At 42.5% G+C, this 16,116-nt stretch overlaps 1 protein-coding gene across 2 annotated transcripts in view; it reads left to right on the top strand.

The window, feature by feature from the left end:
- grin2ab (glutamate receptor, ionotropic, N-methyl D-aspartate 2A, b) overlaps window positions 1–11,576 on the top strand; it is a 114,019-nt gene extending 102,443 nt beyond the window's left edge. For both annotated transcript variants that reach the window (XM_079338558.1, XM_079338557.1), the window contains 5 exons: window positions 1,894–2,081; window positions 2,918–3,156; window positions 5,731–5,914; window positions 6,274–7,075; window positions 7,160–11,576. In XM_079338558.1, the coding sequence (XP_079194684.1) occupies window positions 1,894–2,081; window positions 2,918–3,156; window positions 5,731–5,914; window positions 6,274–7,075; window positions 7,160–8,156 (2,410 nt within the window). In that variant the 3' untranslated portion in view covers window positions 8,157–11,576. The remainder of the gene's footprint in view (window positions 1–1,893; window positions 2,082–2,917; window positions 3,157–5,730; window positions 5,915–6,273; window positions 7,076–7,159) is intronic.
- The last annotated feature ends 4,540 nt before the right edge of the window (window positions 11,577–16,116 follow it).

Below are 16,116 nucleotides of genomic sequence, written 5' to 3'. Positions count from 1 at the left end.
AACTTCAAGTTGAGACATAGTACACCTGAGAGGATAATTCTGGTTTCTGACAGCATGTGTGATGACAAACATGTGAAAACAAACACAAAAACAATATTGCATCACACAGAAACCAGGCTCCATGGAGGACTTGCACTGGCTCATGCTAAAATGCAGCAGTTTCCTCGTCAGTGTTTCTGACCCTGAAAGTAGAATGCAGACGCTGCCTGTAAGTGCTTATTATTTCATGTTGATGCTGCTGGAAAAAAGGAGCTGCCCAAACAGGGGGAGAGTAATTTGTTCTGGAGTTGGCTCTCTTTTTCTCTCTCTTAAACACAAACTAATAGAAGGACGACTGCCGTTCATTATTTGTTCATTAGTTATTTGTGCTTTAATTTTTAGGGCATTTTACTCCATATAAAATGTAACTTTTTTAAATTGGGCTGCAATGACTTTATTGATAATGCATCACAAATTGAATTAATTGTTTAAATTCTTCAGCCAAATCATCGCTGTTTATTTAAGTTCTTAAGCTAAATGTGTTTCAGCAGAAGGAAACGTTTTCAATTTGGAGTTTCGTAAACATTTCGTAACAGTTTCGTAAACATTTCAGTCATATCCTACATAAAGAGGGGCGGCAGTAGCTCAGTCTGTAGGGACTTGGGTTGGGAACCGGAGGGTCGCCAGATCAAGTCCCGGCACGGACCAAGTCCGGAAACTGGTCTGGTAGCTGGAGAGGTGCCAGTCCACTTCCTCAGCACTGCCGAGGTGCCCCTGAGCAAGGCACCGAACCCCAAAAACTGCTCTGGAGCGCTCTCTGTGGGCAGCCCCCTCACTCTGAGACCTCTCCATTAATGCAGAGTGAAAACCGAATTTCCCCTCGTGGGATTAATAAAGTATATAAAAAAATAAATAAATACAATGATATTTTTCTTTAATGCCCCTTCTGTTAAAAAAAAAAGAAGAAAAAAAAACGGTCAAATGCTGTGGGCCCTTAAATTAATTATAGTATGAGTCTGAATGTTTCTGAACCTCTTTGTGACAACATATGCTCAATGATCCTAATTAACAGATGCACTCTGGTGAATGGTTTAATTCAAAGTGTTTTTATATTCATGTGCACATATCTAATATGGAAGCCCAAGGGGGCTTTATGAGCACAAGGGTGTACTCATTGGTTTTCATACACATTTTTTTGCCCATAATTTAGTCATGCAAAGGGCTTTGCAGCTACAGACAGTAGTCCTGTGATATCAGCTCTTCTTTCATTGTGTTTGGTTAACAGTCATACATCAAACTTGTTTTTTGGCTGAGCTCAGCCATATCATGCCCACATACGGGATTGTGGCGTCAGATACAAATTACACTACCATAGTTTGAATTCAGCGTGTCATGTCAGAATAATGACAAAACCTGCGAGTAAAAGATTACAGCTCAGTGTGAACAATAGCATTTTTGTGTGCATGAATATTTCCAGTATCATCATTCAATCGGCTCTGCTGCAGTCCAAGTTCAGGCTGAGCTATCCAGTCAGCTCGAGAAACTGAAAGTTATGATGAACCAGCTCATTTGTTCGAGGATCTGAGGAAAAATGTTACAGCCACAACAAAATATGTATTGTAATTAGCTTTGGAGCCAAGGTGGAGTCTTTCTTTGGTCCTAAGTGCTCTAAATAGCATCCTGGACCTGCTATCACGGGTTTGTTAGGATTATGAATACACAGTAAGTTATTTGTTAAAAAATACGTCCGCCTTGGTAAAATCATTTGATAATAGAAAAATTAAGATAATAATAAATATGTATACAACATATTCATATTGGGTGTATATAGACCATATATCGATAGCTGAGAAAGTCTTTAGCAGTTGACCCCTGGTCTGAATAGCAAATCTCAAATTTGTCATTATCTCATAGAAAACTGGATGCTTTTATTTACGATGCTGCCGTGCTGAACTACATGGCGGGCAGAGACGATGGCTGTAAGCTGGTCACCATCGGCAGTGGTTACATCTTCGCTACCACAGGTTACGGCATCGCACTGCAGAAGGGATCCTACTGGAAACGCCTGGTGGATCTGGCCATACTGGGCATCATAGGAGACGGTGAGAGAAACTCACACGCGAACACACTTTGTATTAACTCGGTAACCCTGCAATAAAGTTTCAAAGTTGCTCCAGGCCTTAAGTGTCTTTACAGCTGGGCCATTGCTCAGATTTCCTCCTTTTCAACCCTCCCCCAACACTCTCCCCCTCCCCTCTTTCAGAAAGCTATCAAGGGCTAGTCTTAACACACCATTTCATCATCATTACTCCGTGTGACTCTGAGTGGCTTTGTGTGTGTGTGTGTGTGTGTGTGTGTGTGTGTGTGTGTGTGTGTGTGTGTGTTTATGTATGTGTGTCAGGTGTGTGCGCGCATGTATGCGCATGTGCATGTGTGTGCCCACCGTGGTCCGTTATGTTTACTCCTCCAGATTGCGCTGTAAAATAAGCTGCGAGATGGTGCGAATGGAAGAGAGAGAATGAGCCAGACAGGAATCAAACTGCTGAAACCCCTGAAGCGCATTGCTTCAAACCGGCCCTGATATTCAGGGCAAAACGACTGCTTGCACATGTGACACACAAACACTCTCAGTTTGATAATAATTCCTTCCATCTTTCTTTATCACTCCATCACTATCAGGTCCCCCCCTCCTCCTCCCACTGCAGTCCCTTTTTCACTCCACCTCCTGTCTGCTTTCCATTACGATCTATTTACCACTTCACCTCTCTCACCTCCTTCCCTCTCCATCTTCCCTCCTAACGATACTCACTTTTTCCCAACCCACCTCTCTCATTCCCTCCATCGCCCATCTCCTTTTTCTCTCTCCCTGCTTTTCCTCTTTTTCTTTGTTATCTCAGAACACCTTAAACCTTCTCTCTTCACTTTTTATGTCCAACAGGTGAAATGGAGGAGCTGGAGGCCCAGTGGCTGACTGGGATCTGTCACAATGAGAAAAACGAAGTGATGTCAAGTCAGCTGGATGTGGACAACATGGCGGGTGTCTTCTACATGCTGGCCACAGCCATGGGCCTCGCCATCCTCACCTTTATCTCTGAACACCTTTTCTACTGGAGGCTGAGATACTGCTTCACTGGTGTCTGCACAGGAAGGCCAGGACTTCTGTTTACTATCAGCAGGGTGAGGAGGATGAAAGGTTTCCTTTCCTTTAAACGTAACCTGCATTTTGACAGCAGGAACATTGTTCAGTTCTTGTTGCTGTGTAGTATTTTTTGACCGCTCTGTATTTGAGTTATTACTTTCAGATGTTGCTTATAGAATTTGTATTGCTGAGCATTGCTTACTGATCAAACAACATCCTCAAGTGTGCAACAATATTGATTTAGAAACACTGTTGCAATATCAATATGAGGTCTCTGGATGTGAAGTTCTTGTAACGTTATTGATTTTTAAACTATAAACTAAACTTGCAGGATACTTTAAAAGGTTGATAACACCAAGTAAAATATGTTTAAGTATTAATGGCTAAACTCTCACTTTAGTGGATGGTAAAGTTCAAACTTAAACTACTACAACAAAGCTAGGGGCCAACATTATCCTTGGATCCCTACAGAGAGGTTTGATCAATATTAGAAACACTGAAAACCAATGAAGAATCATTCACAGCAGTTAAGAAACGTATTTTTTTTTTTACTGTGATCATGGTTTACTGGAATTAAGTGGCTTTGGTCATGTGTCCCTTTACCTGAGACTTACTGTTGAATGTCCTTGATTGGGTCACTCACGTTCGTTTTGTCCGTAGTGATGTCCTCTTCATTGTTTGCAAGTTGTTGGCTTATACGAAAGTGTGATGAAAAAAATCATAATTGATAATGGACTAGAGGAAAAGAAACCTTGAAGAGTGAGTTTGAGTTACTTTTTTCTCAACACAACATACAGCAGTAAAAGGTCATAATCTCTGTTTTTTTTCTGTGCTGCCTACACAGTCGTCACGATTATTTAAATGAAATTATTTTCTGGATTTTAATGTTGATGGCCTTTAAAATACAACAAGATAAAAAAAGTGGGCTAAACAAACAAAGAATCGGCAGGAGTAACACAAATATGTATCTGTCTGAATGTAGTTACATACTGAAGAAGAAAACAAACATCACAAAAACATCACATTATTGAAACTTCCAGGACAGCTGCCAAACCTTTGTGCTGTTAAACAAAATCAATTAACACAACACAGTAAACTAGGAACCCATTGTTCTGTTGCTGTTCTATCAGTGCATATGTTGCATCCCCATATATAGCAGTCAATTTTTAATCCTTCATCTGTCTACTTTGCCTAATCTTCACGTCTACTCAGATGTGCTTGAATGCAAACAGGATGACATAGAAGGGACTTAGAGTTGTGTAAATGCCGGAACTCACAGCTTTTCACCCGTTTAGGGAACATTTCAATATTTGATGGTGTGTTTCTTTTAATGATTTGCGAATCATATGCATGAAACGTACAAAAACTATTGTCACCTGTTTTGTTGTGTGAGTGTCTGTGTACGATAAAAGAAGAGATGTGTTCATCAATGTTACAATCCTTTTTGTTTATTGAAACTGGAGTAAAAACAAGGCTTTTCAAAAAATAAAAAAAATAACCTGGGACACACACTGGCATGTGTTTACAATTTTAGTTACATATCTCCATAATCATTACTACTTTAACATTAAAGTAGGAGAAGTTAGGCCACTGACCACTCAAGCCCATTTTATCACTCATGACATTACCTACATTTTTTCTTTATTTGTGTTCAAATATTTAACTAATGAATAATCACAGACAAACCAGCATTAAACAACAAATTAAATCAAAACTGAAATTGAAAGCAAAAAGGCTAAATTAAATTAAAATGAATCTCAAACTATTTTAGTGACTGCTGCGCATACAGTAAGTACACTATAAACAAGGAGTTGGTTTAGAGGATGATGCAGACAAACACACACACAAGCCCTTTCTGTTTCTCTCACCCACAAACCCTCATACACAAGCCTATCTAACAAAGTTAAAAATGGTAACACATATGCAGCCAAGGTGTGCTGAGGGACAGACTTGACCGTGATGCACATGAGTAGACACTCATACACACACTCACACACACGCACACACACACACACACACGCACACACACACACACACATATACATAAAACAGAAATGGGCAAACCCAGACGGACCAAATTTTCTATTATTCATATGTCATGTCTCTGTGTTAGGCAGGGCTTTTATTCCAGACGAGCAGCATTTCACACATTAAGTGTTTTACAAAAAGAGCACGTTGTGAGTCTGTGAGTGTGTGTCTGTCTCTCTGTGTGCACATACTGTTAGAGCAGCAATACTGGAGGTTGAGTTGCCGCGGGAGGAACATCTCCTTGCACTCAGAGGCCCCCTCCAGTGACATCATCACCTAAATTTAATTTAGCAGGCGCCTCTGAAAGCGGTTCATCTAAAAAAGTGGTGATTATCTCTTGCTGCCTCTTTGCCAAACAAAATGAGGTGAAGGTTTGCAGTAAATGCAGCACAACAAAAAGGATGAAGAGGTCTCAGTTAATTAACCGCGCAAGGAAATTAGTCTTGTGTATGGTTGATCTTTTATTTTCTGAAGTCCCTGGGTTGAGAATAAACTGTTCCATTATCTCTCTTATCTCTGTCCTCCCTGCCTCCCCTCTAATTTCCTTTTCTCATTTTGCTTTCTTTGCTCGCTCCCTCTCTCAGGGTATATGGAGTTGCATCCATGGTGTTCACATAGATATGAAGAAAAAAAATCCTGAGCTGGACTTCAGTCCTCAAGCCAACATGCTGCATCTGCTCAAGTCTGCCAAGTCAATGGCTTTGTCGTCTCCCAAACGCAACACAGTCCTGTTGCAGCCCAGCATCATGGATGTAATGACAGGGAAAGGTACTTTTGCTGTTTTTCACTCATATTTAGGATTACTTTTTGAACAGAATACATAGATTTTGCCCTCACAAATGAGGAAAATGTGGCATTTATGGTAAGATTGCTAAAATGTTCAGAGGTCACCATGTCTTTTTGATTCTGTGTATGTATGCAGATTTAAAGGTGACTCCCTTCACCTTGTCATGGACTTGATACTGAAATGAGATTGACTGTCACGTTTGAGCTCGTCTTTTGATTAGAAACACATTAGATGGCACACACAGCATGCCAGGGCAGAGGATAAAGTGTTTTGCTAAGCATCCATCCAACATCCATCTATCGTATCTGCTGTGTGAAGTTCATCTCTCCTTGTCTCCTAGGTAACTCACTCCATGGTCTGCCCCCGAAGGGTCCTGGTCTCTATAGCAACGCTGCTGGTCCGCAAGGTTTCCTGTCATTGGCTGGGCGGCACAAAAACCTCCTCAACAATGCTGCACCATTCCCTGTGCAACAAAAAGCGCCCCCAATCCAGACCAGTCCAAACAAGCCCCAGCTGTCAATCACCAATGATAATGGAAAGACCCGACTCGCTGGGCCGGCGCTCACAGCCTCCAAACCTCGAGCCTTGTGGAAGAAAAGTGTGGAGACATTAAAGACCCAGCCTTCTGTCGTATCACCAGGTCCAAACCCCGCCCCCTCATCTGGACCCGGACCTCCACAGATGAAGAGCCAGCGCTACTTGCCAGAAGAGCCGCCGCACTCTGACATCTCGGAGTGCTCCAGCCGGCCGCCATCACACAAAGATTCGGACTCCATGGGGGCGAGGGGTGGGTTCAAGCCAATCAATCAACTGAGAAAGAGGGGAGGAGGAGGAGGAGGAGGGGGAGGAGGAGGAGGAGGAGGGGAAGGTGGAGGCAGAGGATCAAAAATCTACTCCATTGACTCAGACCAGGCCAGTCTGCAGTCAGCTCCCCCCTACCAGCGAGACAGTCAGGGGGGTGATGACCACAGTTACCCCCCTGACCTGTTTCCAACTGATGGCACATACTCACACACTCACTCCCACCAGGGTGACACACCCATTCTGCAGCTGAATGCCAGTCTGCTGCATCACAGTCACAGCGCTGAGGCCGACCTACACTCTCTGAAGGACAAGAAATACAGCACGTACACCCACAGCAGGTATCAAGATCAGCAGGAAAAATAACTTCATAATCATGTTTTGAGCGTTTTGTAAGTTTAACCAGTGTTTTTTTTTTTCCTCAGTGTGAAGGAGAAGGCTGGAGGATCATTTGAAGCACCTGGTACAGCACAGGGGACACAGATTCGCCCTGGACACTGTCGCAGCTGCCTGACAAAGCTGAGCGGTTACTCCAGTCTTTACTCCATCCGCTCACCGCAGGCCCGCTGCGATGCCTGCGCCCACCTGGGAAACCTCTATGACATCAGTGAAGACCACCTACACTCGCACTACTCCCACTCGCACACTCACCCACACAGCGGGGACATGTTTACACACTACCTACCCCAGAGTGAGTTGGGTCTGGTGGGCGAAGGAGACGGGCTGGTCAGCCACTTTGAGCCCTCTCCTTCTTCCCCATCACCACTCCCGACCCCTACATCGGCCTCACACCTCCAACTGAGTCGTCAGCACTCCTACGAGAACGTGCTTCCAGACGGCATTCCTGAGCGGCAGCAGCACACGCATCTTCGGGGTCTGAGTCTGCCCGACAGGGAACGTGATAGGGAGCTGACCCTGGACGAAGGGGCTTATGCTAACGTTCTCACGATGCGCTCTGATCGTCCATTCAGCAGCCGCAGCCCCCCCTCGCCATCCCCTTCGCATCACCACAGCCTGGACACCCCGTTGCCCCTCCCTCGGCGCTCTAAGAGCCTCTTTCCTGACCGGCCCTCACACAACCCTTTTCTGCAGTCAGCCCCTGGTACAACACAACGAGACCCCGCCCCCCAGGCTGTCACATGCATGCCACAGAGAAATTCTGCCCACGAGCTCTATAAGCAGCGAATGCCCCTTTCACTAACCCTCGGTAACCATGGCAGCCATCTCAATAGCCAGCATGGCAGTCATGTCGACCAACAGGTGTTCTATCCTCAGCAGGAGCCCCCTGTGGTGGCCTACATGGTCTCACCCGCCGCCTCTCAGCCAATGAGCTATGTGACGGCGCCGCGAGCCTCAAGCGCAGGCGGCAACGCGCGGCCTCGACTTTACCGTCGCATGCCAAGCATCGAGTCTGATGTCTGAGAGACACATGGAACACACTTTCTCTCACTGAAACACACTAACACAAACGCATGCAAGACAGAGTTGTGTGTCCAGACCAGGCAGCTCTGATTCTAAGCACATCTGCAGAAACACACACACACAGCAACACACAGGTGAAAGACGAGAAGATGTGCTCTGGACATAAAGGTTAAGATGCTGAGTAAATAAATCATTGTTTCTTTATCACAGCCTCTGTGGGGCAGGGCGGGGGCCACAGGGACACCTGGAGGCACAATCCAGGATGAAAAGTGTGTGTGCTCTAACCTCAAGCTGTGGGCAAAGAGGCACAAACTGACTACGTCTGACCTGGCAGATTTAATTCCCACTGAAACTAGAGAGACACTATACTCGAGGCTTCGCACCGACAGTGAGATCAGCTGGGAGATACAAAAAGTGTGTTTGGAAGATGAGCCGCCCTTTCACCAGCCCTCTTGGAAATGAAGGAGACAGAGAAAACCCCTTTGTTTCTGAGATTACACACCCAAACACACTTATTTCACCTTAAAACATGTGCGCCCCTCTCCAGGACTCTCCTGTTGCACTATGATTTCTGCAGTCAACCCGTATGTTGTCTGAGCCTCCAAACTGCACTGCCAGCATGGCTTAAAGAGTAGTAAACTAAACTAGAGTAATCTTTGACTTGAATGGATTCCTCTTTGTAATAATCCAGACTTGGAGGTGGGCAGCTGGTTTGGACCCAGGTTAAAAAAGTGTTTCAGCTTCTGCCCTCAGATGTACAAACACTGGAACACACACATGCACGCTGTGTCTGTTATTCGGGAACCTAATAAAACTAGTGACTGTTTGTTATTGTTGATGTCAGATAATTGAACATTCCAAAAAGTGGACCAAACATGGCCGCTGGTATCAGGAAGAGAGTGTGTGTTCTTGTGTTTCTACATCTAAAGACTTACAGTATAGCTTCCTTGCTTACTCTCTTAGCTAGCCTTCAGGTCATAATGCATGCTTCCTACTGCCCTGTGTTACAGTTAAACTCCTATACAGGGTCATATATGCACACACACAAACACACTTATATGCTCATACACACACACACACATACGCAGTAGTCTAGGATATTAGTATAGGGTGTGTGTGTGTGTGTGTCGAAGCTATGTGATAGCTTCTTCTTTGTGCACTTTGTAGATTTTATACCCTGCCACCTAACACAGATGTTTGACCAAAAACACTTTTATACTAAAAGATATGAACATTCTCGATTATTCGCTGGATAGATGTTATTTTCTCTTTTTTTCTTTGACATTGGGTTTTAGGGCACCGCTAAGGGCACAGTTCTGTTATTTTACATTGTGAGGTCAGAAGTTTTACAGTGTTAGATAATGGGTACAAGCATCATACAGTATACACAAAAGAAACTCTTTATCTTTGCTCTTCTTTTCTAAAACATTTACTGTATCCATCCCTCCTTTCAGAGCCTTTCCCTCTTCCTTTATCAGCATCTGTTTATTCTCTTAATCGCTCCTCTTTCCTTTTTGATCCTTACCTGCTTCCTTCTATTGCATAGATTGAATATCAGAAGAATAAAAGTTTAGTCGTGGTGTTTTTAAAAACTTGAGTCTTTGGAAAGTTCTTAATATCAGTAGTCGTAAGAACTCATCAAATTTAATACTGGCTCTATCATAGGATACACTTCTTTTTTCCAATAACAAAAGGCCTGTTTTACAGTTTCTGAAGTGAGGTTAGAGGCTGTGTGCATGACTTTTTGATAATTTCCAATCAAATTAGAGCTCCTGGACAAGTATCAGAGTCACTGCTTCTTGTGTGGCTCTATCTTTGGCGAGAACAGATAGTCACATGGCACAGCAGAGAGTTTGCAAAGTGACTCGTTATTACTGAGGCAACACTCACTCAAACACACACATGCACACACTTGACAAGCTGGCAATGTGTGTATGAGTGTGCTAGAAATCCATAATCCACTGAGTAAGGGCATTGATTTTTGAGCACAAGGATTTTGATGGAAAAAGGACTTGATATCCTATTAGCTGAGCGTCTGTCTCTCTATTCTCTCTATTCTCTCTCTCACAGACAAACACATACACACACACACACACACACAGACATTTATCTATATATATTGGCTGCAAAGAATGCAAGACAGTTTGAAGAAAAAAAAGGTGCACCTTTGAACGGTAAACACTGCTCCTCTTTTGGTTTGGTGTGTGAGTTATATGCACAATTATCAGGTTGCAATATTATACTTCTGTACAGAGAATCTTTGTTTTTAAAAGTTAGAAACGGATTTCATTTGTTTCATTTGAATGATATAGTGTTGAGTTCATTTCAATAACAGCGTGGCTTTTTATTCTGCTACTTTAAGAAAAAAAAAGACTGGCATGTTTTGGATTCCTGTGATTTTATTTCCCTTCCCCCCTGTGGTCTGTCATTGGATGGGATCTCACTGTACAGTCTTCACTGCTGGTTAAAGAGACTAGTTAACAATATTGTTAGGCTAACCAGTGAACTAGCAGCACATAGCTGGAGCACAGTGAATAATGAGAGTCCAGCCTGTGGAGTTAAAACGAACCCCTCCCACCCTCATTGTTCTCCTCCACTACGAGTCTGTGCTGCTTCACCCCTGAGAGCGAGTGTGTGTGTGTATGCGCGCGCTTGTGTGTGCGTGCATGTGTGTAATTTACACCAGGCAGGCATTTATATAAGACAGAGGATGATTTCTCTTTCGAGAGCTTGTTTGTGTTGTATTTTTGTGCGTGTGTTCTCTCTTCCCTTCGTCCTACACATAACATTTGACCCCGCTCTTACTCATAAAACACAAATACAGTTACATGCACAAACACACACACACACGCTCATGCAAACACACATGTTGCGTCAGTTCTGTCGTGGTTACGAGAGTGTGTAGAATGAGTTTCGTTACGTCCACAATTTTTACACCGACCTTTTGTTTGATTTCTCAGATTTTTTTTACTTGCATGACATGCTTGTGTTTCTGGTGGTACCTATTTTGCTGCAACACCTGAGTTCTCCCTGAGTTGACCTCCAGGGCTACATGCATCAACGTTCCCGCCAAATTGGTAAGTGACAAGAGCCTGGGATCTTAAAAAAAAACCTCGACACCCAGCCTGCGATGTCATCAACTGGCTCATGCACAATGACGGGCACCAGTTGGGGAACGTGTGAAATGTTCCAGGTCTCAGCACAGTTTTGAGTTTGGCCCAGGTGTGCACATGTTATACACAGTTCTGGATGGAGGGAGTGCGTTGGTTGGTGTGTAGTCCTGTGGGTCTCTTGTTGTGTATCTCACTTGTGTATAAGTTCAGGGGTTTCTAAGCTATTAGTTGTGTTGTAAATACTACCTTGTCACTCAGTACCTCTGTACAATCTGTAAATAAGTAAAGGTTACATTTTTCTACTTGTCTTGGTCTTGTTAATTTATCTACCTGTCTCTTTATCAGTTCATCATCTATGTTTATTTGCCCCCCTTCTGTCAGGCTGTCGGTCTATCCATTTGTCTCGGCCTGTCATCTCAGTTAGACTGGTTTGCAATTCAGTATTTTTTAACAGTAATCACTTCTTGAATCTTACACTTGATTGCTATCTTGCAGAGAGTTATCAGTAGCTGTATGCCAAAAATCATGCCTAAGTAAACATAAGCTCTGCAATCAAAAACTAATCGCTCACTCTTTACGCTTAACATCTACCTGTCTGTCAAATCACAATAAAGGGATTTGGGGGGATTCTGATATACGAGGCAAAAATGCTCTCAGTCGGCTGCAACTTTAACGTGTGTGTTCATATCAGTGTTCTGGGAAAAAAAAAAAAAGCCTTATTTTTATATTTTTGTCTCCCTCAGGGGACAAACGCTCTAATCTGAGCTGAAGTGGGACAGGAGAGGGGAGGAGAGGAGGACACAGGCAACACACACTCTCAAATGCAATCACACACACGCACGCACACATTGAGGCTGGAGGATCTGTTACAAGCCATGGCCAGCTGCAGCAAGAGGAGAAGGAGGATGGAGAACTAACATATGAGGAGTCCCGCTGCAGCCGTCCAGAGTTACTGTACTTTGAAATGGCTAATAAGTCTAAAGTATCACTGCACGGGACTAAACAGTGTGTGGTATTATATATGCATACATATACATGTGTGGCCTTGGCTGACTTTGCGCTCCTCTGAGATGAGGAATGAGGACCATGGCGGCCTAATTCTTCTTGACGTGGTCCATATGCTCATAGCTGATGGAGAGGGAGATAACACTCTCAAACACGAGCCTCTGCTTCTTATTTAATTAATAGAATTGAACCACCCTACATGTCAGGCAGTGGTGCAATTACTGTAACATGAATAAGAACAGAATATATGTTCCTGGTAGCCCTGAAGAAAGATACAACCCTTAACACAAACTCATACATACGTGTATGTTTCTGTAGGTAACCCCGAGGCAACGTAGACATCAGGTCGGCTGTTCAACCATGTGTCAGACTGTTAAGAGGTAAGATTGAGCAGATAAGGTAGGGTAATTAATTCCCAGCATTAAGACTTAATCTGAGTGATCCCACGGCTGTAGAAGAGTTCAGAAAAAAAAAAACTATTAGTCAAAGCAATATGAGGTGTGAGAGCAGAGGGTGATGGAGCTGATTTTGACAAACCTGCTGTAGGCCCTGTTGTTTCTCCCTAAGACTTCATTAACCAACAGTCAGCCTACACAGTTAACACGTGTGTGAGTGTGTGTGTTTGCATGTACACTTGTGTTCTTAAACTGTTGTGGTTGTCAGAGAGCAAGATAGAAAGAAACAGAAAGAGGGAGAGAGCAGTGTGTCAGCCTACACACTAAACAAACCCATGAAAATTCATAAGGACCTGGTGACGCCTACTCACAAATACTAAAAATACTGGAGTGAGTTGAGCCTAGTCAGAGGGGAGGAAAGGGGAGGAAGAAGAGTGAGAAAGAGAGAGGAGATGAATAGAGGAATGAGAGAGCAGCAGCAGCAGAGGAGTAGGAGGGAGAGAAGACGAGAGAGGTGTAACATGAACCATGGGAGAGTAGAGCAGAGAGAGGAGAAATAATAGTTACATCAACTGCATCCAACTTGGAACATCTATTCTCAGCCTCCAGCGGTCAGCATTCACTTTGTGCAAGAGTGTGAGCATGTGTGTATCTGTTTCAGTGTCATTTTTTTCTGCCAATTTCCCTGGATATCAGGAACTTGGGCAAAAAAGGTTTCAGTATTTCACAACTTTTGTGTGCATGTGCATATGCGTGTGTTAAAGTCAATGTTCAGGCTGATTTAACGGGAATTGACAGCATTTCACTGTCAAAGTCATCCATCCAGCAGGGTAAGCAGGGTGGGAAGGACAGGAGGTTTTGATTTTGATTGTGCTTTCAGGGCGGATATAAAGTCACAGAAGATGTTTGGTTCTGGGCAACTGAATCACAGCAATGAAAAGCTCCTTTCTCAGCTCTGCTTTTGAACTTTCAGAGGGTTAAAGTAAATATTGACAGATGATGTCTGAGTGGCAGTATAACCCTCGACACAGTGTACAGAACCAACTCTTTTTTTTCAGCCAGTGGTTATGTTAGAATGTGACGTTGCCACTATGGTGTCACATTGTGGACCAAGCGTTCAACATTTTGTTCAGTCACGAACTTCGGTGTTTGGACAAGAGGGGAGTGCAAGATAGGACCCTGGAATTAGCAAATGATGAGTTAGCACCTTAATCAGGGGGAGGACAAACAGATAAAGATAATCCAAAACCTGCATGTAAACCCAAATAAATATATTGTAATGCAAAAAAATATGTTAAGTATTTTAAAGACACCTAGTTTTAATTGCTATTAAGACTATAGACTACTAATTATTTCCCTCTGGATCAATAAAGTATCTATCTATCTATCTATCTATCTATCTATGAACTTAAAGATGTTCTGATTAACAGTTCAAGTGAAGTTTTAACACATAAAATCAGCAGGAAAATACTTTTGTAGAAGTAGAATCTCTTTGAGCCACTGTTGATATGTAGGATAAATTGCAGTCCACCTTTCAGATGTAAAAAAAAAGGCATTTACACTGCATAACCTTGAATGCATGTCTGTCAATTAGCTAATAATTCTTGGCTCATAGGAAACTGGGTAAGTCCTTGGTTTATTCTTTTCTGTCATCAGCAGACATGACACATTATTGACATTAATACATAGTCTTGTTTCCTGACATTTGATTAGAGTAAGTCCAATACTGGCAATGTTTATCAGCTTGCTGTTTGGTGCTGGGCAGGCGCTTCAACTGTAAATCCCACACACCCACATGGTAAACTCGCTGTATTTGAAACAAACAGAGAAGAAAGGTAAAAACCATATTGTTAATAAAAAAAATTCTCGTGGCAACGGCTTGACTTTCATGAGTGTTAAATGTGCCTAAGAAAAACAGCCTGACTGCTAGTTTTCCAAAACTCCTGCAGCTTATCTGCATTTTTGCTGCATTCATCTGTGGATAAGTGCTGCAGATGAACCAAAATTAGGAAGACTACATAACCAGGTTCTAGTTTAGCTCAGTCGATAGAGCAGGGATATATACTCCTGACCTTGGCTCTTTGAAGTACTTCTTATCCACGTTCTCACCTACGTTTTCTTTCTCTCTTCATCTGTCTCCCATTCTTGCTGTACTAAAGAAAGCAACACGTGCTACAAAAAAATCCTAAAAAGTACAGATAACTGGCAAAGTGGCACATGGTCAAACTGTTACAAATTCATGCTGTGGCAGTGGTAGATTTGGTCGTTCTAAAACGACCAAATCTAAAACGGAGGATTAGCCGTTTGATCCATGGTTCTCTTCTCCACACGTCTGTGTTCTTGTTCAAGACCCAAAACAACAAATTGCTCGTGAATTACATCGTCAGTAAAGTTTGCATACTTATGAATGCAATAGATTTATACTGATGGATACTTTAGATAGCACTCTCTGTCATCACTGTAAACCTAGGTTATTAAGAAGTGAGGTTTAAAAGAGCTTTGATTTGACAGGCAACTAGCCGAGTGTTATTTACATTTACAATTGCAACAGAAAATATTATTATGATTTTAAAGTAATTTTCTTTTTTTTTGAATAAGTTCATTACCATATCGTATGTTTAATTAACCAAACGCTTTAATTGGAAACAATCATACACATACTTTCTGATGGTTTAAGTCCTCAAACCTGTGTCTGACTAATTTTCTTAAGATTTTGTAAGCTTATAAATTTGATTTGTTCGGGAGCAATCCATCCTAAGAAATAGACCAATGGTATCATGTAGTGTACAAGACTCGCCCCTTGAAGTAAAAACATTTGCTAATCAGTAAAATAGTCATGGTGTGCACTTCTCGAGAGTTTATGAAGATTCCCAAGATAGAGAATATGCACTTGGTATGACCTTGAGGATTAAACAACGCCGAAATGATGCCTACTCCTGAGCTGTAAGATTTGAGTTCCTGCAAGGAACAACTTAAATGCATTCCTTGTCAGCAGTGAAACCCAAACAGACAGACTGAGTTACTTTAACAAGCTTTCTATAAATCTTTTCCAAACCTCATCCATATTAAGCAACTGCTTCAACCCTTTAACACAGGGGAGGTAAGGTGATGGAGTTCACACAGAACTTTCACCCAGGAGACATAGGTTTGGCGTCCTCTGAGATCACAATTTGGGTCCCACAGGTTCATGTCCCCAGGAGACTTGGTTTATGTCCTAGGCTTTATTTCCCATGTGAAACGTCAACTATGATATGATATTACCGTGATGGCCTCCTTTACCTAACTGAGTAGTTCTGGTTCTCTGCATTCACAAATGCTTCCTATTTGATTTTTTTTCTCTTTATATTTACTTATATTTTATGTTTTATTTACATATAGTGCTGCTTGTATTGGTTCTATTCATATTTCATATTTTGAAGAGCATATTTTGACTGTAATGCCTGAAAT

The sequence above is a fragment of the Symphodus melops genome (assembly GCF_947650265.1).
Source record: "Symphodus melops genome assembly, chromosome: 2".
NCBI lineage: Eukaryota > Metazoa > Chordata > Actinopteri > Labriformes > Labridae > Symphodus > Symphodus melops.
Note: the sequence above shows the minus strand (reverse complement) of the source record. Positions and strands in the feature narration are given on the sequence as shown.